The sequence below is a fragment of the Martes martes genome (assembly GCF_963455335.1).
Source record: "Martes martes genome assembly, chromosome: 13".
Taxonomy (NCBI): domain Eukaryota; kingdom Metazoa; phylum Chordata; class Mammalia; order Carnivora; family Mustelidae; genus Martes; species Martes martes.
Window position 1 is genome coordinate 90,811,246 of NC_137901.1, and position 23,038 is coordinate 90,834,283.

At 46.1% G+C, this 23,038-nt stretch overlaps 1 protein-coding gene across 1 annotated transcript in view; it reads right to left on the reverse strand.

Moving 5' to 3' along the window:
* Positions 1–23,038, reverse strand: part of TMEM132D (transmembrane protein 132D) — a gene marked incomplete at both ends in the record, with an annotated part of 576,289 nt that overhangs the window by 289,174 nt on the left and 264,077 nt on the right. Inside the window, one exon of the mRNA XM_080821223.1 lies at positions 9,883–10,029. Within this exon, the coding sequence (XP_080677349.1) occupies positions 9,883–10,029 (147 nt within the window). The remainder of the gene's footprint in view (positions 1–9,882; positions 10,030–23,038) is intronic.

Consider the following 23,038-nt stretch of genomic DNA (forward strand, 5'->3'; position numbering starts at 1 on the left):
GAAGCCATCCTGTCCAAGAGAACAATAATCAGAAAGAAATTTTTAGAAACTGAGAATCAAGATGATATTTTTCACAGTGGGACTATAAATTAAGCTACTTTGGATGGATCCTATAATTCTCGTTTTGTTTCTTTTTTTAACGTTCCATGAAACACTATTATCTTTCTAAACTGTTCCCCAGGCCTTCAAGAAACAGATAATCCAAACACGGCATTTGCTTCACGAAGCTGAGCACACCAGGGAAACGTGGTGATGCTGGATGTCTGCAGGTGCCCCTGGAAGCAAGAAGGCAGAGACCAGAGCAGCCCGGACAGCTAAAGGATTGGAAGGCTGGCTGTGTCCCAGAACGTCCCCCTCACCCTCAAAAACATCTACGGTAGGCAGGGATCCATGCACCTCTTGTGCAATGAACACCTATGAAAACAATTATGACCACAGAGACGCGTGACTCTTAGCAAAGGCAAAAAAAATTGCATTTTGCCTTATGCATATATCCCTACCATGCATATGTGCAAGTATAAATAGAGACAGGACAGAGCGAGATACAGATAAAGATACAGATATAGAAGAGACAGAGATAATGATACACAGTGCACAGAGACACACACAGACATATTTTTCCCCATTGGACTTTCACTGATAATGTTTCCCACCTTCGGAGACCAGGACTCTAAGGGCTGTGCACATATGGCGTGCACACACACACACACCCACGCGCACGCACACACATGCGTTTCCTCCGCATGCATCTCCAGCTCAGCTCATGTATATGAGGGCGAAGAGCCATCCGCGGGTTTCTAGACGGGCTGTCGGTGTCCCGTGAGACATGCCTGCTATAAGACGCCTCTGGTGAGTCCAGTGAACGAATGCAGAGCAGGTCCTTGGGCCGGTGTTGTGAAATCACACCCAGCCAGCAGCCCAGCCTCGGCCGTGGTGCCTGGCAGCAGAGTGTGCGGCTGAAGTACTCGGACGCAAACACACAGAGCGGCGGGACCTGATCGTCGCTGCCGGTCGGTCGTTACTCACACCGCAGGCCCTTGTTTTGTGGCGGGGGCGGCAAGGGCAGCTGGCGCCTGAGCTGGGCGCACCGAGGTCCTACCGAAAGCAAAGGCAGCTTCTGCAAGTAAGGATGAGTGGCGCAAACTCACGGCTGTCGTCCGCTGAGAGCGGGTGCTAAAAATTTAATTCTAAATCCGGCACTCTCCTTGCAAAGGGAAGATATTAACTATCAAACATATGGACATAATAAAAGTAAAGCAACACAAGGGTAAATTAAGGCAAATCTCACCCTTCCCTGTGCTTCTGCATAATGGCATTGGGGGAGGGGCCGTCGGGAAGTGGTGAATGAGTCCGCCCAAGGTACAATTTCAGCCCAGAACTGGGCTCCTGATTTCCCCTTCACTGTAATGTCATGTGCCGGAATTGTCATGCCACCATGCTCAGTCTGTATGTTTCTCACGGAAGCAGCACAAGGAAAATTCCATTTCCTGGGACAGAAAACGCAGTGCGGTCTTGGGAAGATCCCAGAGCCGTCTCCTCCACGCTCCCCGCACCCCTCCCTCGAGCCGTGCACCGAGGCGGGACTTCCACAGAGTGGCTACGTCTCACCCCGTCTCTGTCTGTAATAACTCAGTGTTTCCCTCAAAATCAGCCCAGGTCCGCGTGTCTCTCTTGTAACTACCTGAGAGGTAACATCGGACATGGTACCAACCTTCCCACTCCCCACCGCCCGGATGTTCAGGTCAACCTGAGGCTGCCACACATTAAGAACTAGGTCTAGGGGCTCCTGGTGGCTCAGAAGGTTGAGTGTCTGACTCTTGGTTTTGGCTCAGGGCATGGTCTCAGGGTCCAGGGATCGGCCCCGCCTCGGGCTCTGCTTCGAGTCTGCCTCTCCCTTTGCCCCTCCCCCTGCACTCTCCCTTAAATAAATAACTAAACAAACAAATTAATTAATTAATTAAATCTAAATGCACATATATAATCAGATCTAAGCCATTCCTCACAACGGCAGAAAAGATTCCCCCATATGAATGTACTGTTTTTGAAAAAATCAGTTCACCTCTTGATGAATATTTAGTTTGTTTCTGAATACCAGCTGTTTTTTAAAAACATAGCAACGATGGGGCGCCTGGGTGGCTCCGTGGGTTAAGCCTCTGCCTTTGGCTCAGGTCATGATCTCAGGGTCCTGGGATCGAGCCCTGCACTGGGCTCTCTGCTCAGCGGGGAGCCTGCTTCCTCCTCTCTCTCTGCCTGCCTCTCTGCCTACTTGTGATCTCTGTCTGTCAAATAAATAAATACAATCTTTAAAAAACTTTTTTTAAAAATATAGCAACGAATGCCATTGGACACATCTCTCCGTGTCCGTAGTCAGGCTTTAAATGGGCTGGATGTATCTAGAAATGCAATCATAGGGTCCTACGGTAGCACATCTTAAACGTTAGTAGCCAGATACTGACAGATCTCCGAAGTGCAGGAAGCATTTTATAATTCCCCGAACACATTGCTACAAGCGTCCCCTGTTCTTTCTCATTCTCTGAAAAGTATTTTATTATATGCATCTTTTCTACCCCCCCCCCGCAATACGATTAGAAGAAATGATATCCGGCAGTACTGGAAACAATACCTCGGTCTGTTGTATCCCTAATGCAGAAGTTATTAAAATATACTTGAATGGAAACGCTTCTGACAGGTTCTAAATTCAGACCCAATCCTCGATAAAACCTCCACACGCGACTAACGTAATTCATCTCGCACTCTAGGAAATTTTCATTTAGAGTAGGGCAATAAAATAAAATCCTCCGCGATCTGGGAGGATGTGGGGATGCGGGCGCCCTACATTATATGCCATTTTAACACTCCGAAAACAATTAATAGGTGGTTTTCTTAGCAGGGTGCTCTGCATTATTTCACTGTGTTCACACATGGGATCATGAGATGCTCCCAAGCATTCAGCAAAGGCTGACCTCCCAGCGCTGGTATCAAAGATGATGATGCTTGACCTCTTAGTACCTCTCTGGTGACGGGAGATGGCTAGCATAAAAATGAGAAATACGGATCAGATTTCCTGACTCTCCTGTCCTGTGTTCTTTCTACCCTTTGGAAAGGAATCACCATTCAAATGTTAGTACGTATGCATAGCGTAATCCCTAAGTCAATGGTAACAATGTTGCAAGCATTTAAGGCATCAAACAAACCACAGGTGCAAAATGAACACATACCATTTTGACAACTTTATACCATCGTCTCAGGCTTTGTTGTGGTTAAACTCGGGTTCTAGACGTCAGAAGAGCTTAACAGTCTCACTGAAGACATACCGCCGGAAAATAGATCTAATCAAATTATTACATTAATAAAAAACAATCTCACAATCTTTATTTTCCATCATTGGGTCTGTCATCTTGCTACAGCCAACAGCAGCGAAGTGCAATCATTAACACTTTGCTTTCTTTTTTTTTTTTTTAAGGATTTTATTTATTTATTTGACAGAGAGAGATGGTAAGACAGAGAACACAAGCAGAGGGAGTGGGAGAGGCAGAAGCAGGCTTCCTGCTGAGCAGGGAGCCCGACTAGGAACTTGATCCCAGGACCCTGGAACCATGACCTGAGCTGAAGGCAGAGGCTTAACGACTTAGCCACCCAGGTGTCCCAACACATAGCTTTCTAAAGCAAAACGGAACAGTGTTCAATCTATAAGCTCTCCATTACAAGTGATTACTGCCTGAAACAAAGAGGCCAGATCTTTCTGGCTTCAAATCTGGGCAACCCAGCAGATGGACACAGCATCCTAAAATAGTCCTTATCCCATTGTGCAAGGACAAGGACAAACATCCAGGACTCTGTTCAACGATTGTCACAGTGCATGACAGCTGAATTTTTTTCTGTTTTCCCTATCTTATCTTTCCCCAATTCAAACCAATCCACGTTCACTAGGGGAATTTTCAGAAACACGCATGGAGCAAATGATGGGGAAACGCATGCGTCACACGTGACGTCACCACCTGGGGATGAACGTGGTCTACATTCTGATGGATCTGGTCTTGATTTTTCCTGCCCTCTATGGATTTAAAAATCAAAATTAGCATTCTCTTGTAAGTTTGTTTGTAATATTATTAAGACAGAATTCCTACGTTTTCAAAGTCACTATTTTAAAGTGTACAAGTGAGTGGCTTTCAGCATATTCACAGCGCGGTCCAAGCAGCCCCACTACCAACCTGCACGATGCATTTCTTACTTCCAGAAGAGACCCACACGCACCAGCAGTCGGGCCAGTCCCCACTCCCCAGCAAGCATGAGCTGCCGAGTCGCAGGTCTGAGAACTGGGCGGCTCGGGACACGTCATCTGAATGTAGTGGGACGTGCTCAGAGCTGGTCTACGTTGTGGATGGGTCAACACCTCTTTCCATGTTACTGCAAGCAATGTCCCCTTGGAAGGGGGCATGTCACACCGTCTAATCTGCTCGCCTTTTGGCTGCAGTGAGTGCTGCTGGTGTGAAGGTTTGTGTAACAGTTTTTGTACAAAACTTCTGCTTTCAGTTACCCTGGGTGCAGAACCAGGAGTGCTGGACTTTTTGGTGAGTAGGTTAGCTCCGCCTGAGTGTACAACTAGCAGTGCCGGACCTTATAACCAGGTTAGCTCCACTTGGGTGTATAACTAGTACTGCTGGAGCCTGTGGTAATTAGGTTAGTTCCACCTGGGTGTATAACTAGTACTGCTGGACCCTATGGTAACTAGGTTAGTTCTACCTGGACATATAACTAGTACTGCTGGACCCTGTGGTAACTAGGTTAGCTCCCATGTTCCTGTGATCATTCTGTGTTTATACTCTTGTTTGGCTGGTTTTGGGGGGGTCTCGCCTCCTTCCCACTTCTCACGCTCTCTTCTGGAGTTTCTTTCTCCTGAGGGTTTTGCCTAGCTACGTGGATTCGAGTTTCCACAGCCCGGAACCTGACGGCCGCGGCGTTCCAGCTTCTCTCCACCCTCCTGATCTTGTGGCTTGTCCTGCTCGCACTGGATCCGTCTTTTCTGACCCCAGTCTGAGAACACTCACCAGTGTTTAAAACCATCTCTGTTTCATGCAGGCAGCTCTGCCCCATCTCTGGTTTTCCAGTGTTGTCCCTAAGTTCATTCTCACATGGCATTCTCAGACATCCGTTGGGTGGGGGGAGGGGGTTCGAGCAGGGACCCTGCTGCTCCCGTAGAGGAAGCCTTGTCGGCTCTGCGTGTTCACGCACACCTGTGGACAGCCCGCCGTCTGCATCAGGACCCGATCCTGGCTTTCCATGCCTGCGTCTCCACTCAGCCTGGCTCTCCCTCTCTTTCTTTCTCTCTGTCTCTCTCTCACACACTTGGGACTGACCCACTTGACACCCTCCTTCAACTCAGTCCCATCTACACCTGAACAAACTCTGTCCTAACTTTCTCGCAGATGCACGTTTCTTCTGCATTGCTAAGGTGGGTCGACCCACCCCCTATTCCCTCTATAGCTCTGGAAACCTCCCCGGGAGCTGGCCGAGTGAAGGAGATCGCCAGGTACCACACGCTTTTCATCATCCTACTGGAAATCCCACAGCATCTGCCCTTTAAAAACTGCTGAGAAAGAGGATTTGGGATGCCAGATCCACCTGGTCTGTTCTTCTGTCTTTGGAGCAGAAAAATAATGTGAGCTGGACACAACACTGTTTGTCATCAATGATGTTTCCCACTTGCCTTTGACGTCTAGTGCAGCCACTTAGCCGAGTCCTGGCCGATGAGATGCAAGAGGAAATTGGGGGTTGTTGGCATGGTTTCCAGGAAAGTTGCTGGAAGGGAGCTGACCCAACTGAGAAGAGCCTTTTCTACAGGGCAGATGTGATGACCGGCACCCCAGCAGTCATCTTAGTCTGTGAGGACACAAGCCCTGCACCAGTGTGCCAGGCAAGAAGGACAGATGCCTGGGACCCTGAAGGGCTGGGGAGGTAAGACACCAGCTCTGGCCGACATCAGGCTGCTTCTGAGTGAGACAGCAATAAACTTCTATTTCAGTCACTCCTATTTGCATTAAAAATTAAATAATCCAATAATCCTAACAAACAGAGTTACAGATACACTTATTGATGCCAGAATATTCTCACTTTGAATATACAATCATGACATGAGTCATGTCTATCTCTATTTGAAATATCCATTATTTTTATGGCAGTTCATGTTCTTAAAATATATATATTTTAAAGCGAGACTTATGGGGCGCCTGGGTGGCTCAGTGGGTTAGGGCCTCTGCCTTCAGCTCAGGTCATGATCCCAGGGTCCTGGGATTGAGCCCCGAATCGGGCTCTCTGCTCAGCAGGGAGCCTCCTTCCCCCTCTCTGTCTACCTGCCTCTCTGCCTACTTGTGATATCTCTGTCAAATAAATAAATAAAATCTTTTAAAAAATAAAATAAAGTGAGACTCATTACCTATAATAAACTTAACGTCAGTGTCCTATATGACTAGATGATAATTATGAAAAAAAAATAAATTCTAGCTGTGTACTCTTGCCTGTGTACGATCTGCTGGCAGAGGAGAGATGCTGTAAGGACAAGGCTGAGCACTCCCACCAGAAGTCTTCCTGGAGAACCGAAATCCACGCGAGCAAATGTCATTCAAATTTATTCAAACCCGTATCTATGTTACCATCTAAAATCATTAATGCAGCAACAGTGGCAAACTTGGGAAACACTTTTCAATGTAGAGAACAGCAAGTGCATAAAAAATAAATGGCTTCCGCTACACACTGGTCTCAGTTTACCTTGTGCTGTGCCAGTGAGGTTCTAAAAAGGCAAAATGCGTTCAGATGGGCAAAGCATTTATTATTCTGGTCTGTTCCATACTACTTCCTGGCAACACTCAGTCGGGACCCCCCCAGAGCCGTGATAACATTCATATGTTAATACTATGATGATAAGGTTTTCAGCAACCAAACTTCTCCAGAAAGGGAAGGATGTATTTCAACTCAGGTGAGAGAGCTTATCTCCTTCCTGTTGAATTCATCACCACCACAAGTGTCTCCTTAATCCATAAAATTATACCTGTCACAGTGACTTAACTTCATTAACACGGCTTCGTGATCCATGGTGAATTATTAGCAATATGAAATCCATGACTCTCGGGCTAATTAAGATTGCCTCTTTGTATTCTGATGATCTGATTCTGACTTTTACGAATAACTAAAAAAACATTCAAAGAGGGCGGGGAAAATTTATAAAGCAAGACAACTTCGGAAGCAAAGCCTTCTAATGTTAAACTATCCACTCCGTAATACATTTTCCAATGATTCTTCGGATAAATAGAAATGGTTCTCCTCCCAGGCTGCTCACGACTGGAGCTTGGTGTGTCTTCACTGAACACCGTGCTGACATAAGTAAAATGAAAAATGCTGCAGTGAGGAGAAAAATTGGATATACTAATGAATATATCATATTTTTAAATGTCGATTCGGCTGTATACATTTTATTAAATGGTAATACATGCGCAGAGGGGAAAATGCACGGTCCAAATGGTTCACAGGATTCTGTGGCTTACGTTCTGCCTTCTAACCCAACGTCTTGGCACCTCACCCGGAAGAAAGCACAGTGGCCAGATCCTCTGCTCCAAAAGTACTTTCCTCTGGGGTTTCCCCTCAAACAGGCCTTCAATATACACCCTGTTCTATGCCTTACTTTTTTAAACAGGTGTACTGGAGAGGAGGCAGCCCCCAGCACAGGTAGGGACAGAGATGAAGTATAATTCTAGAACCGTGGCCGACGAACATTCACAGAGAGCCCCACGTGCAGCCCCCTCATTCGGCAGAGCCTTCCCAGCTATGAGGGAAGAACTAGATTCCACAAACGTAACCCTCACCATCCACACGTGAGCACGGATGAATCCCATGACAGTGTGTGCGTACATGCATGCACATGCTTAAACACCTGTATCGAACGTGTATCGTATGTGTGTTCTGTGGAGTCGGGCTGCATGGATACTGTATCTCGTCATGGACACAAACACATGGTGAATAGGTTCATATGTAATATACTGTATATCGTTATCACGTTTTACCTACACAGACGCACAGAAGCTGCACGCCTACGGGTGCATGTGTGCTTTCCCCTACCATCGGGACCCACGGTATGAACCAGAGAACGGACATCAGAATCTATGAAGGGGCAAGGCATGTTCTCCACAGGGAACGGCATCATGACATCAGGAGTTTGAAGGAATAACGCGCTACTCCACTGGGGGCCCTTGCTTCTGAAAGAAGACACAGGCAGAAAGAAAAGAAGAGAAACAGCGAGCCCCATACACTGGTGTGTTTCCGTGTAGTTCTGCTGACACTGAGTGTCTGTCCCACTTAAGGAAGTGTTCAAGCCCTTTGCTTGACCGAGGAAAAGCAGCTTACACCCTAAAGGGGATGAGGCACCTTGGGAAAGTCTCCTTACTTCTCCTCCAGGCCCTAATAATAACCCACAGAGGAAATGCAAGAAAGAGAGCAGAAAACAGACTGGGTGAGATCCTTCCTCCTAAATCCCTCTCCTCTTCTGGTAAAAAATACCTGCTTTCCTACTACCTACTACTTACCTGCCCGTCTACCTAACGACCTATCATGTATCTGTCCACGCATCCATCCATCCTTCCTTCCTTCCTCATTTTTGCTAACTTCACAACACAAGAAAACCTTTACTGAGGTTTTAAACTTTACTTCCCAAATCACATGACTGGCACAGACATATCTGGATGTGCGGACACGTTTAAGTTCATCATGTCAACTCGTGTGCCGTTCTGTTACTCCACACTTAGCGCAGAACTCAAATCCACATTTCTTCCTTTTCCTTTCATTTGCTTTACAAGCAAATCTTCAGGAAAAACTCTTAGAACACCGATCACAAAAGGAAGGACACAAGTGAGAGCCTGAGGGTTGACAACCCGAAGCTTGGTGCTCCAGGAACACAGAAGGTGTGAAGGAAGGCAGAAGGAATCCCAAATCAAACTGTTCCCAAAGTGGCGTCAAATGCTCCCTGATAATGAACAAAAAAACTGTACCATAGCCATCATAGAGACTCAAGTTCTCGATTATCAGAATAAGTAAATGAAAAATAAACATGTTTGTCCAAACAATGAGCTATGAAGTTTAATAACCTGATGCCAGGAATACAGCGTTACGTACCTGGGATTCATCTGCTTGTTATTTTTCCAATTTTTGGTAATATACAGAGCAAAAAAAACAACAGCCTGAAAGTGGCAAAAATAGGCGACCAGACTAGGAATTCTCTAGAGCCACAAAAGAGGTTTCAGGAAAACAGGAATAAATCAGGAACCACTGAGCATCCGAGTCTCTCTGCCCAGCTGTTAGTTGATGGGTTCTAACTGGGTGGGTCTCAGACACAGATTCGGGTTTTAATTTGTCTCTAGAGTGATGCTCAGTGCCCTGTCATTGCACGGCAGACAGCTCGCCGTTCATCAGCCAACACGTGTGCACAAACACAATCACGTACATCTATGTGGCCAACGGGGATCCCACCCCATGTGTGCCCAGAGACACACAGGGCTGGTGTCATAATGCTCGAGGGACAGGCCATAGTATCAGAGATGCCCAGACCGATGGGGGTGGGGCGAGGGGCAGTGCAGGACCATCTGTAGATAAATCCCACCTGCACGGAACCGCCCTCACAGGTGCCCCGCGGTGATGCTGAACTGTGGAGGAGGCCCACCGTGAGTATAGCTCACCGCGCCCGAGGGACGGAATCCATCCATCTGCCCGATAAGCTCGAGTTACATGGACAAGAGGCATCACATGCAAACCACAGTGAGAAGGGTTTTTAACACACGAGGAGAGAAGGAGCTCCCCGTCCCAGCGAGTCTGGAGATGCCAGATGCTGTGGGGACTCACCTGTTTTCCGAGCCAGCAGATTTCTTCTGACAAACGATGACGGCAGGTGCGTACTTGCCACTGTGGTCCGTGCCTTGCGTGACCTCCCAAATGGAAGGGCTGCTGGCTCTCACCCCCACGACGCTCACGCCCTTCTTCACCTTGGCCCTGTAGGAGACAGCAAGGGCACAGCTCAGACGGCGCTGGGGAACCCCAGAGTCCCACTGGTTCTGGGAACATGGGAAACGCATCTGCACACGGCCACCTGGCAGGTGTCAGCTTGCATTAAACGGGATTCAATCATGTGTCTGCCACCACCTCGCAATCGCTCCATCCTAACTGTCCCCCGGTCACTCCCACCTCTAGAAGGGGGGCTAGGGACGGTGCACAGGCAGTCTGCGGGCCTAAAGAAATCCTGCTGCATTCATGTGTGGCCTCATTTTTTGTTTATCTTTTTTTTAAACAATCACTTTCTTGGAAACCCCCAGACTGTGAAAACTAAACAGGAGAAGGAAATGAATTAAAACCACGTGAATGAAGTTAGCACCGACACCGTGTTCCCAGACCATCCCCTCTGTGCCGGGCACAGACAAATGTCTCACCTGGACTGCCTGCGTTCCTCAGGTGTGCACAGGGCAGAACGAGGGACCCCAGGGACACAGGAGCTGAGGTTTGAACAGACCCAGCTGACTCACGCCTGCGCCCTCCTGCCACACAGCCTGACTGTCTCCTCCACCCTGAGCATCACAGTCACCCACACACCAGGTGCACTTCCCCGGTGTTACAGTGTCAATGCTTTGAAGTATCACACCCCCCCGTGGGGTCAGCTTCCACTGAAAGGGGAAGGACCTGGGTGTCACACAGCAGATGACCCAGGTGTCCCCTGGCCCCAAACCGCAGCTCGAACCGTGCCCGGTGCTCCCCTTGGCCTCACACACACCCATCTGGCGCAGAAGCCACTGACCCAGGTCCTACCCACATTCCCTGCTACCCCACACTGGTCAGCCTGGGTCTGGAGATCGAAAACCCACTCGGACTTTACACAAAGACAGACTTGCCAAGGCAAGTATGCTGTGGGCCACACACCCATTCTTTCACTCCTTCCTCATCGTACTTGGCAGGGGGATGACGACACGCCCAGAGGCTCCTCACCAAGAGAAAGGGGTGTCATCCCCTCCCAACGAGCTGAGGAAGAGGGAATGTCACAGCAGAAGCCTGATTTGTTCTCAGAAGTTTCAAGTGAAAAACATACAGAATGGCAAATGTGCAATACAAAATGCAAGGCATCGCACACTGTCTGATGTGCAAACTGGCCTCATGTTTGAGAGTCATGTTCATGACGGGTTTTTTCCTCCTCGTCCCTTGGGTGGCACATGAGGAACTTTGCAGCAGGAACTTTGCAGCTACAGGGGTGAGGAGATGACTGGGGAGAAGACAGGCGGAGGGTTTGGGGAGACAAACTTCAGAGGTCAAACTGCTGTGTCCACACGTACACAGAGCCCCGGCCACAGACCCTGACCCTCCCCGTCTGAACCCTCATGCATGCGCGGAGACAAGCAGGGTGGGAAGGGGAGAGAGAGGGACACGCCTGGCCCTAACCCCAGGAACACGATTTCCCACACAAACAACTTCAACTACTTCATGTAGAAGACCCAGCAGCAGATCCGAGGCTGCTGTTCCAAAAAGGCTCACGGCAAGGAGGCCCCTGGCTGGCATCCAGGCTCCGGGCTTACAGGGAGGGGTTGCCCAAACCGTCTGTACAAACAATGGGGTTTATGCCCGACGCCCACAGGAGTCTGGAATCACAGTGCATGCCATGCAGAGGGCCCTGGTGGCCAGCCTCCAGGGAAAACCCTGGGCTTCTAGGCTCAGCTGAGCTTCTCCAGTGGACGACACTCACTTGTGAGGCCATGAGTCATTGCGGAAGAACTCAGGGCATCGCACGTGACTCCCAGAGAGAGGACTCTGGAAGCCTGTGCCTGTCTCCCCCAGACATCACCCCACGAGTCTTTTCCCTTTGCTGAATTTGCTTTGTGTCCTTTGCTGTAAAAAACCAGCACCATGATTAGGACCGTATGCTGTGTCCGGAGTCCTCCTACCAGGTCACCAAACCTGAGGGCGTCCGGGGAACCGGCCACACAACCTGATTTGACTGGCTGAAAAGAGTAACCATCACGTGTGGCCCTCGGTGTGAAAGCTGGAAGTTTTGGGAGGTGAGCTTCAATGGAAAACAGTATTTCTGCGTGTTTTGGGTTTTAAATAATCATCGTACAGGCCTACACGTTGAATGCAGCCATTTATAAATTAGGAATTGAATGCACAGGCCAGAAAGCCATCTCATTTCCCGGAAAATACTCCAGTGCAACACACAGGTGAATAAGCTATGATTTCTGCCTTGCGGGAAATCAATTAAAGAGCAGGCAACCAGGATGTGGTGGCTGAAAAAAAAGTTCAATTCACCGAGGACAGCTGCTATTATATCGAGATGAATTCTAAGGGCTGGCCCATTTACGGTGTGCTGGAATTTTATTGAATCAAATTTGCTTTAAATAAATAGGTCATCATTCTGGATTTGGTGATCTTTTCATTCTGTAAGAGACACTGGTGCCTAAGACTTCCCTGGTAGAGAATGGGCTCGTATCTTTTTTTTTTTTTTTTAAAGATTTTATTTATTTATTTGACAGAGAGAGAGAGATCACGAGTAGGCAGAGCAGCAGAGACAGAGGAGAAGCAGGCTCCCTGCTGAGCAGGGAGCCCGATGAGGGGCTCAATCCCAGGACCCTGAGATCATGACCTGAGCCGAAGGCAGAGGCTTTAACCCACTGAGCCCCCCAGGTGCCCCTGGGCTCGTATCTTTCTTAAACGGTACTCACAAGTAGGGCATGTGGAGCTCAGAGAATGCTTCCTCCGTGAATCATTTTCAAGTTCTCAGGAAAGAATGTGGTTGCTTATGTAACCTATGATGTACCCAGTATTTCTTCCTAATGAGCCAGCGGCGGTAAGGTGAAGCTAAAATGACTAGCCTTGCTTCGAAGGGGACGTTCTTTCTGAAATGTAGTGAGAGACATTAGGAGGTTGCTGTTCATGGACACAGTATGTTTTCCTAAGAGAAGACACATTCCTTTTGCACGTTCCAGGCGTCCTGATCAGAAGGACGGATCCTTGCTCAAGAGAGAGCCCTGAGTGTGAACACACACAGGAAACTGGGTGGTTTTCCCTCGAAGACATCATCTATGGTATAAACTGAATGAGGCTTCTCATCAGGTTAGTCATTTTTACACGCTAACCTCAGAGATGTAAGTGGCAGAGTTTAGGAACTATTAAGATAATTAGTAGGACATGGGCCGCTTGGCACCCCTGGGTTTGGACCAAGTGCTAATCCCTCCTTTGCTTATGACAACTGAGTTTTGTGCATTCATTAATGGAAGTTTTATAACCTACTTGGGGTTCCATCCATACAGGTGACCCTGACAGCTTCACTACTCAGCGATAAACATGGGGCTTGATTTCCAAAGACACTCTCTTGCATAGTTACACTTGAAAATGTATCCACCCTAGTGACAGGGAAAACAGCCATCATTTCCCCCTTGGTGGGCACATTGCACTGGGGACGGACACAAGTAAAACCTGCTTGGGTTACAGGCATACTGTGTTTCTCCCATCCAAGTACTAACCAGAACTGACACTGCTTAGCTTCCGAGATCAGACTAGATCGGGCGCGTTCAGGGTGGTATGGGTGTAGATGCATACTGTGTTTCTAAGACGTAGCAGAGCTATGGTATACAGATACATAAACACACACACACACACATGCACACTCACACACATATATACAATTGACTGTTGAGTAACATGGGTTTGAACTACACACATCCACTGATGCATGAGGTTGCTGCAATAAATACAGCAAGGGCCATAAATGCATCTCCTCCTCCTTATGGTTTTCCGAGTCACATTTTATTTCTCTAGCTTCCCTTTTGCAATGATACAATATATAATACGTAGGACATACGAAACATGTGCTGATCGACAGTGTATGTTATCGGTGAGGCTCCTAGTCAAGAGCAGGCTGCCTGGAGTTACATTCTGGGGACTCAGAGTTCGAGTCCGATTTCCAACTGCGCGGTGAGTTGACATCTCTTCACTCCTGTGTTGTGCAAGGGTCAACGGTATACCACACACACATATGTGCACACATACACATGCATGCACACGCACATACAAACATGTGTGCCCATGTGTCCCAAGCACAGCATCCGGTGGCAGAATCGAAACAGCTAGGAGCCCGGGTGCTGACCGCCGTGCACACTCCATTCCGCTCCCCCCGTACCCACTGTCTCCTATTCAGGGAGGACAGAAGGACGAGGCATGCTTACAAGTGTTGTCAGTCTGCTGAACGGCATCCTTCCCTGTTAACAGATGGAAACTAGATTTCCCCATTGGTTCAAAGTCCAGCGAAAATCCCTCTTGGTCCATGCAAAGATTTTTACCAAAAATGTTCCTCATGCATTTACTCCTTTCTCTCATTTGCCGTGGGAAAGATGAATGCATGATCTGTACCTTCATGCACAATAGGCACCCTGCCATCGCTCGCAGTCACACGCTGCATGTAACTGCTGCTTGACCGGGAACAATTTACAACCACACCCTGCCCCACCGGGTCCACATGCCCCATGACCCAGAACATTCCATTTACTCTCAGAGCCACTTGGACTCTCTCCCCACGTCCAGGCCCTGCCTCAGCCAACAACGTCTGTGTAGTTCTTTACAATGCGATCAGGAGTTCTTCCCGGCTCCTGTGGTGCCGGGCCCCTCTTTCTATCACTGGAAGGTACACGGCTAAGTCTCTCTGCTGTAGTACGGGGACGATCCTAGTAAATGCAGCAGCCACTGTGGAAAAGGGGATCCTACATAAAATCTACAGCCAAAACAAGGGGGAGGAGCAGGATGGCAGAGAAGTAGGAGACTTAAATGTCTTCTGGTCCCAGGAGTTCAGCTAGACGGTTATCAAACCGTCCCAACACCTGCAAACGCAACAGGAGATCGAAGGGAAGAGCAGCAGTTCTAGGAACAGGAAAGCGACCACGTTCTGGAAGGCGGGACGTGCGGAGAAGCGACTCCGAAGCGACGGGAAGACCGCGGGGGAGGGGCCGGCTCCCGGCAAGCGGCGGAGCAGCGGAGCACGAAACCCGAACTTTCGACGTCGGCTCCACGGAGGGACACGCTCCAGAGGCTGAGCGGGGGTGGAGCCCTCGTGGGGACCGTGGGGTCTCAGGTGCCGCAGGGTCACAGAAAGACCGGGGGTGTCTGAGTGGCAGAGCTCGCAGGTGCGGGAGCGGGGGAGCGGGTGACAGACACGGAGCGGAGGAGTGAGCGCTCAGCTCGGGCGACCTTCAACCGCGCTCCGCGGCACACGCGACACGGCTCTTCCGGCGGGGACCCCGCGAGCGGCAGATCCGCGGACACTCACCCTCCGGCCCTGAGGCAGGAATCCGCTGGGTGCGGAGACTCCGGACGGGCCGCGCGCCAGAGACTGAGACGCTCGGTCACAGGCCGGGTGAGCTCGGAGCCGGCTGGAGACCAGGGAGACGGGAGGGACTGAGCGCTTTTCTCCAAGGGCGCACTGAGGAGCAGCCCAGAGTTCTGGGCTCCTCCTGGCGGAAACTGGGCAGCCGCCATCTTCGTTCCCGCCCTCCGGACTCTACGGAAAGCGCTCAGGGAACAAACGCTCCAGCGCGAACGCGAGCAGGTGACTTAGCGCGGCCCCTGGCAAGAAGACACTTGGGGATCCTGGCTAGAGGCCCCTCCCTCAGATCAGCAAGAACATCCAGCCAAGACCAAGCTCAACGATGAAGGAGAACAGCCGAGCTCCACAGATAGGGGAAAGCAGTGCATGGAATTCATGACATTTTCCCCATGATCCTTTAGTCTTTCAAAGTAAAATTTCTTTAATATTACTTCTCTCTTATTCTATTTTTAAAATTTTTCTTCTTTCCTATTTTAATCTTTTTAAACTATTTTATCTTATCAACACTTTTTAAAACTGTATTTTTTAATTTGCCTTGTTATACTCACATTCTATCCCTTCATTGTATTTAACCTTGTTTTTTGTATACATACAGGGTTTTCTTTCTTTAAAATCTTGGGATACAGTTTCTTCTAGTGGATCAAAATATACCCTAAATCTAGCACATGGCTTTGTTCTAGTCTCCAGCCTGATCACATTCTTTCCTCTTTTTTTTTCTTTTATCAACCAAACTCTCATCTTATCAATTCCTTTTTTAGAATCTTTTTAAATTTTCATTGTTACATTCATATTCTATGCCTTCATCATGTGTACTCTTATTTGTGTGTGTGTGTGTGTGTGTGTATTTTTTTTCTCTCCTTAAAATTCTGGGAGGTAGTTTCTTCTAACACACCAAAATACACCCAAAATAAAGTGTGTGGCTCTGTTCTATTCACCAGTGTGTGTGTGTGCATATTATATATATATATATTTTTCCCCCCTCCCTTTCTTCTCCCCCAGTTTTGGGTCTCTTCAATTTGGTTACTGTACATTTTTCTGGGGTTCTTGCTGTCCTTTAAGTATTTTGTTCCCACATTCATCTATTTTTCTAGATAAAATGACAAGATGGAAAAACTCACCTATAAAAAAAGAACAAGAGGCAGTACCAATGTCTAGGGACCTTATCAATATGGACATTAGTAAGATGTAAGAACTAGAGTTCAGAATGATGATTATCAAGGTGATAGCTGGGCTCGAAAAAAATCATGGAAGATACTAGAGAATCCCTGTTTGGAGAATAAAAATCTAACCAACTTGAAATGAAAAAACGGTATTAATGAGATGTAATAAAAAATGGAGGCTCTTACTGCTAGGATAAATGAGGCAGAAGAGAAAATTAGTGATAAAGAGCAAATGGTGGAGAATAAGGAAGCTGAGAAAAAGAGAGTTAAACAACTACTACAACCACAAGGGGAGAATTCTAGTAATAAGTGATATAAAAAGATGAAACAATATTAGAATAATTGGGATCCCAGAAGAAGAAGAAAGAGAGAGGGGAACAGAAAGTATACTGGAGCAACTTATAACAGAGAATTTCCCTAATCTGGTGAAGGGAACAAGCATCAAAATCCAGGAGGTACAGAGAACTTCCTCAAAATCAATAAAAATAGGTCAACATCCCATCATCTAATAGTAAAACATACAAGTCTCAGTGATAAAGAGAAAATTCCAAAAGCAGCTTGGGACAAGAAGTCTGTAACATACAACGGATGGCAGTAGACCTATCCAGAGATCTGGCAGGCCAGATAGGAGTGGTGTGATATATTCAGACCACTAAATGAGAAAAATATGCAGCCAAGAATACTATATCCAGCTAGGCTGTCATTGAAAATAGGAGAGATAAAAAGCTTCCAGGACAAACAAAAACTAAAAGCATTTCCAAACACCAAAACAAAACCCTATAGGAAATATTGAAATAGGTCCTCCAGGCGAAGCGAGAGCTTAAAAGTAACAGACCAGAAAGGAATAGAGACAATATACAGTAACAGTCCCCTTACAGGCAATATAATGGTACTAAATTCATATCTTCCAATAGTTACCCTGAACGTAAATGGGCTAAATGCCCCCAATCAAAAGACAGAGGGTATCAGAATGGATTAAAAAAACAAGATCCATCGATAAGCTGTCTGCAAGAGACTCATTTTAGACCCAAAGACACTCCAGATTTAAAGTGAGGGGGTGGAAAACAATTTACCATGCTAATGGACATCAAAAGAAAGCTGGTGTGCAATCCTTATATCAGATCAATTAGATTTTAAGCCAAAGACTATAATAAGAGATGAGGAAGGACACTGTATCATACTTAAAGGGTCTGTCCAACAAGAATAAATAACAATTTTAAATACCTATGTCCCTAACATGGGAGCAGCCAATTATATAAACCAATTAATAACAAATTCAGAAAAACACATCGACAATAATACAATAATAGTAGGGGACTTTAACACCCCCTCACTGAAATGACAGATCATCCAAGCAAAAGATCAACAAGGAAATAAAGGCTTTAAATGACACACTGGACCAGATGGACATCACAGATATATTCAGAACATTCCATTCCAAAGCAACAGAATACACATTCTTCTCTAGTGCACATGGAACATTCTCCAGAATAGATCACATCCTGGATGACAAATCAGGTCTCAACCAGTACCAAAAGACTGGGGTCATTCCCTGCATATTTTCAGACCACAATGCTTTGAAACTAGAACTCAACCACAAGAGGAAAGTTGGAAAGAACCCAAATACATGGAGGTTAAAGAGCATCCTTCCAAAGAATGAATGGGTCAACCAGGAAATTAAGAATTTTAAAAATTCATGGAAACAAAGGAAAATGAAAACACAAATGTTCAAAAGCCTTTTTCAAGAAACAAGAAAGGTCTCAAGTACACAACTAACCCTACACCTAAAGGAGCTGGAGAAAGAACAGCAAAGAAAGCATAAACCCAGCAGGAGAAGAGAACTAATAAAGATCAGAGCGCAAATCAATGAAACAGAAACCAAAAGAACAGTAGAATAAATCAACGAAACTAGGAGCTGGTTCTTTGAAAGAATTAATAAGATTGATAACCCCCTGGCCATACTTATCAAAGAGAAAAGAGGAAGAATGCAAATTAATAAAATCATGAATAAAAGAGGAGAGATCACAACAAACAGCAAAGAAATAAAAACAATTATAAGAAAATTATGAGAACACATTATGAGCAACTATACACCAGGAAATTTTACAATCTGGAAGAAATGGATGCATTTATAGAGACCATAAACTACCAAAACTGAACCAGGAAGAAATAGAAAACATGAACAGACCCATAAACAGTAAGGAGATTGAAGCAGTCATCAAAAATCTCCCAACAAACAAGAGCCCAGGGCCAGACGGCTTCCCAGGGGAATTCTACCAAACATTTAAACAAGAATTAATACCTATTCTCCTGAAACTGTCCCAAAAAAATAGAAAAGGAAGGAAAACTTCCAAAGTCATTTTATGAGGCCACCATCACCTTGATCCCAAAACCAGACAAAGACCCCACCAAAAAAGAGAATTACAGACCAATATCCCTGATGGAAATGGATACAAATATTCTCACCAAAATACTAGCCAATAGAATCTAACAGTACATTAAAAGGATTATTCACCACGACCGAGTGGATTTATTCCTGGGCTGCAAGGTTGGTTCAACATCCGCAAATCAATCAATGTGATACAATACATTAATAAAAGAAAGAACAAGAAACATATGATACTCTTGATAGATGCTGAAAAAGCATTTGACAAAGTACAGCATCCTTTCTTGATTAAAACTCTTCACAGTGTAGGCATAGAGGGTACATACCTTAATACCATCAAAGCCATCTATGAAAACCCTACAGCGAATATCATTCTCAATGGGGAAAAACTGAGAGCTTTTCCCCTAAGGTCAGGAACACGGCAGGGCTGTCCACTATCACCACTGCTATTCAACGTAGTAGTAGAAGTCCGAGCCTCAGCAATCAGACAACAAAAAGAAATAAAAGGATCGAAATCAGCAAAGTCGTCAAACTATCACTCTTTGCAGAGGATATGATACCCAAAGACTCCATTCCAAAACTGCTAGAACTCAGACAGGAATTCAGTAAAATGTCAGGGTATAAAAATGAATGCACCAAAGTTAGTTGCATTTCTATATACCAATAATAAGACAGAAGAAAGAGAAATTAAGGAGTCAATCCCATTTACAATTGCACCCCAAACTGTAAGATACTTAGGAATAAACCTAACCAAAGAGGGAAAGAATCTGTAGTCAGAAAACCATAAAGTACTCATGAAAGACATTGAGGAAGACAAAAAGAAATGGGAAAACGTTCCATGCTCATGGATTAGAAGAACAAATATTGTGAAAATGTCTATACTACCTAGAGCAATCTATATGTTTAATGCAATCCGTGTCAAAATACCATCAACTTTTTTCAAAGAAATGGGACAAATAATCCTAAAATTTATATGGAACCAGAAAAGACCCCAAATAGCCAGAGAAATGGTGAAAAAGAAAAGCAAAGTTGGCGGCATCACAATTTCAGACTTCAAGTGCTATTACAAAACTGTAATCATCAAGACAGTATGGTTCTGGCACAAAAACAGACACATAGATCCATGGAACAGAACAAAGAGGCCAGAAATGAACCCTCAACTCTATGGTCAACTGATCTTTGACAAAGCCGGAAAAAATATCCAATGTAAAAAAGACAGTCTCTTCAACAAATGGTGTTGGGAAAATTGGACAGCCACATGCAGAAGAATGAAACCAGATCATTTCCTTATACCACACACAAAACTAGACTCAAAAAGGATGAAAGACCTCAATGTGAGAAAGGAATCCATTAAAATCCTTGAGGAGAACACAGGCAGTGACCTCTTCGACCTCAGCCGCAACTTCTTCCTAGAAACATCGCCAAAGGCACGGGAAGCAAGGGCAAAAATGAACTATTGGGACTTGTCAAGATCAAAAGCTTTTGCACAGCAAAGGAAACAGTCAACAAAACCAAAAGACAACGGACAGAATGGGAGATCTTCACAAATAACATATCAGATAAAGGGCTAGTATCCAAAATCTATAAAGAACTTAGTAAACTCAACACCCAAAGAACAAATAATCCAATCAAGAAATGGGCAGAAAACATGAACAGACATTTCTGCAAAGAAGACATCCAGATGGCCACCAGACACATGGAAAAGTGCTCCACATCACGCAGCATCAGGGAAATACAAATCAAAACCACAGTGAAATGCCACCTCACACCAGTCAGAATGGCTAAAATTAATGTCAGGATACGACGGATGCTGGCGAGGATGCAGAGCAAGGGGAACCCTCCTACACTATTGGTGGGAATGCAAGCTGGTGCAGCCACTTTGGAAAATAGCATGAAGGTTCCTCAAAAAATTGATAATATAGCAATTATACCCTATGACCCAGCAATCACACTACTGGGTATTTACCCTAAACATACAAATGTAGTTATCCGAAGGGGCACCTGCACCCAAATGTTTATAGCAGCAACGTCCACAATAGCCAAACTATGGAAAAAGCCCAGATGTCCATCAACAGATGAATGGATAAAGAAGATGTGGTATATATATGCAATGGAATACTATGCAGCCATCAAAAAAGAAATCTTGCCATTTGCAATGACGTGTATGGAACCAGAGGGTATTATGCTGAGCAAAAGTCAATCTGAGAAAGACAATTATCATATGATCTCTCTGATATGAGGAATTTGAGAGGCAGGGAGGGGGGTCGTGGGGGTTAGGAAGGGGGAAAAAAATGAAACAAGATGGGACTGGTCAGAGAAAGCAACCCTAAGAGCCTCTTAATCTCACAAAACAAAGTGAGGGTTGCTGGGTGGAGGGGAGTAGGGATGGGGTGGCTGGTGATGGACAGCGGGGAGGGTATGTGCTATGGTGAGTGCTGTGAACCGTGTATGACTGATGACTGGCAGACCTGTACCCCTGAAGAAAATAATACATTATATGTTAATAAAATGAAAAATAAAAATCAGTAAATAAGGAAAAGCAAAAATAAATCCAAAGCAGCAGGTCCCAACACTTGTTTATTATCAAGCACTCACACTAGTAAATTGCGTGTTGGTGTTTCCCCTTAATGTGGCCGTATTTATTTACTGACTTTGTGTTTGGACTATTGCACTTGTAAATACAGTTGAAAACATACCTGAAAGGATACATTAAAATGATGAGATTAAGAGAAAGGTGTTGAGAAGTCCTGATTCTCCACCATCTCAGTGAATCACTCTGCACAGCCCTTGGGGTGAATGTACATGAGAGAGTCCCACTCGAACTGATTTCTGAGCGCAGGACAAATAAATGTGGTGAGCAGAGGTCATGTTTCAACGAGGTAGGTGGACGGGTATTGGTAAGATGCTGAAACTCTCCCGCCGGGTGTGTGCTTCACAGCTTCAGGGGGAGGAGGGAATCTGTTTTCACGTGGCCATTTCTTAGGTAGCGTTAAATTTAGAATGAAGACCGGTCACTTTACGGCAAACTGTTTTGGATGTTCTGCCGTTAGTGAATCACTGTACATTCTAGAACAGGAGATAAACATGGGCAAGAGTTTGTCCCCAAGACAAAGGGGCATCTCCAAGACCCCCAGGCAGAGAAGAGCGAGAGGAGGATGCATGAGGGTATGGCCTCGGGGGGCTGGGACCCACTGCCAGTTGGAGGGGTGAACAACTCTCAGTAAATGGCTTAGGAATTAGGCATCCCCAGGGCTCCAGGCTGCAGGGCTCTGTCCCCACTAGAAAGTATCAACAGCTCAGGCTGAGAGCAAAGACCTCGAATGCAAGGCACAGCCCTCACCTCCGGCTATAGGCCTCGTGTTGCCAAACCTTTACAATCCTGAAGACAGGACAGAGATCCCCCACTTTTAAGTAGGATCCCAAGTTTTGAAAACATCATCTTGGTTAGACAATATATGTGAGGCCTGGAAACAGTCCAACATCATCAGTGTGTGATCTCCGTTACCTGGGACTCGGGAAGTCAGGCCCCTTCTGCGTGTGAGTGAAGCAAGGAGCCATGGGAGAGCACTCTGCTAGGTGCAGGGTGGGACAGAGGCATTCACGCACAGAAATGTGCCCACATCTGTGTCCTCCCCACCCCCTACACGTACAACTCACAATGATGGCGGCAGTCATTTTTGTCCTACGTGGGTGGAATATGTTTGCTGTGGGAAAACAATGCATACTATGCAAAAATATGAGCAAGAAAGTAAAAATCACCTGAACTTCCATCTTGTTGAACCTAAACCAACAATATTTTAGTCATCATCCTTCTACGTACTGCTTTATTCACACCCAGTCTATAGATTTATATAACTAGGATCATGCGCAGGACTGCTACATGGCCACCCAGCTTGGGCACTGACCAACCTCAGGAAGCACCATTCATATAGATTATGATGTGTAGTGGGGCTTCCTAGAGTTGAGCAGTGTACAACCTACACAACTGTATGCAGCAGCCTTGATTATATTCAACAGGCTGCTTTATTCACCAGATCATCCTGGTCTCTATTCTTGACTAGTTCCAGGGGCAAATAAAGTAACTTATAGCAGGAACCAGGCGGG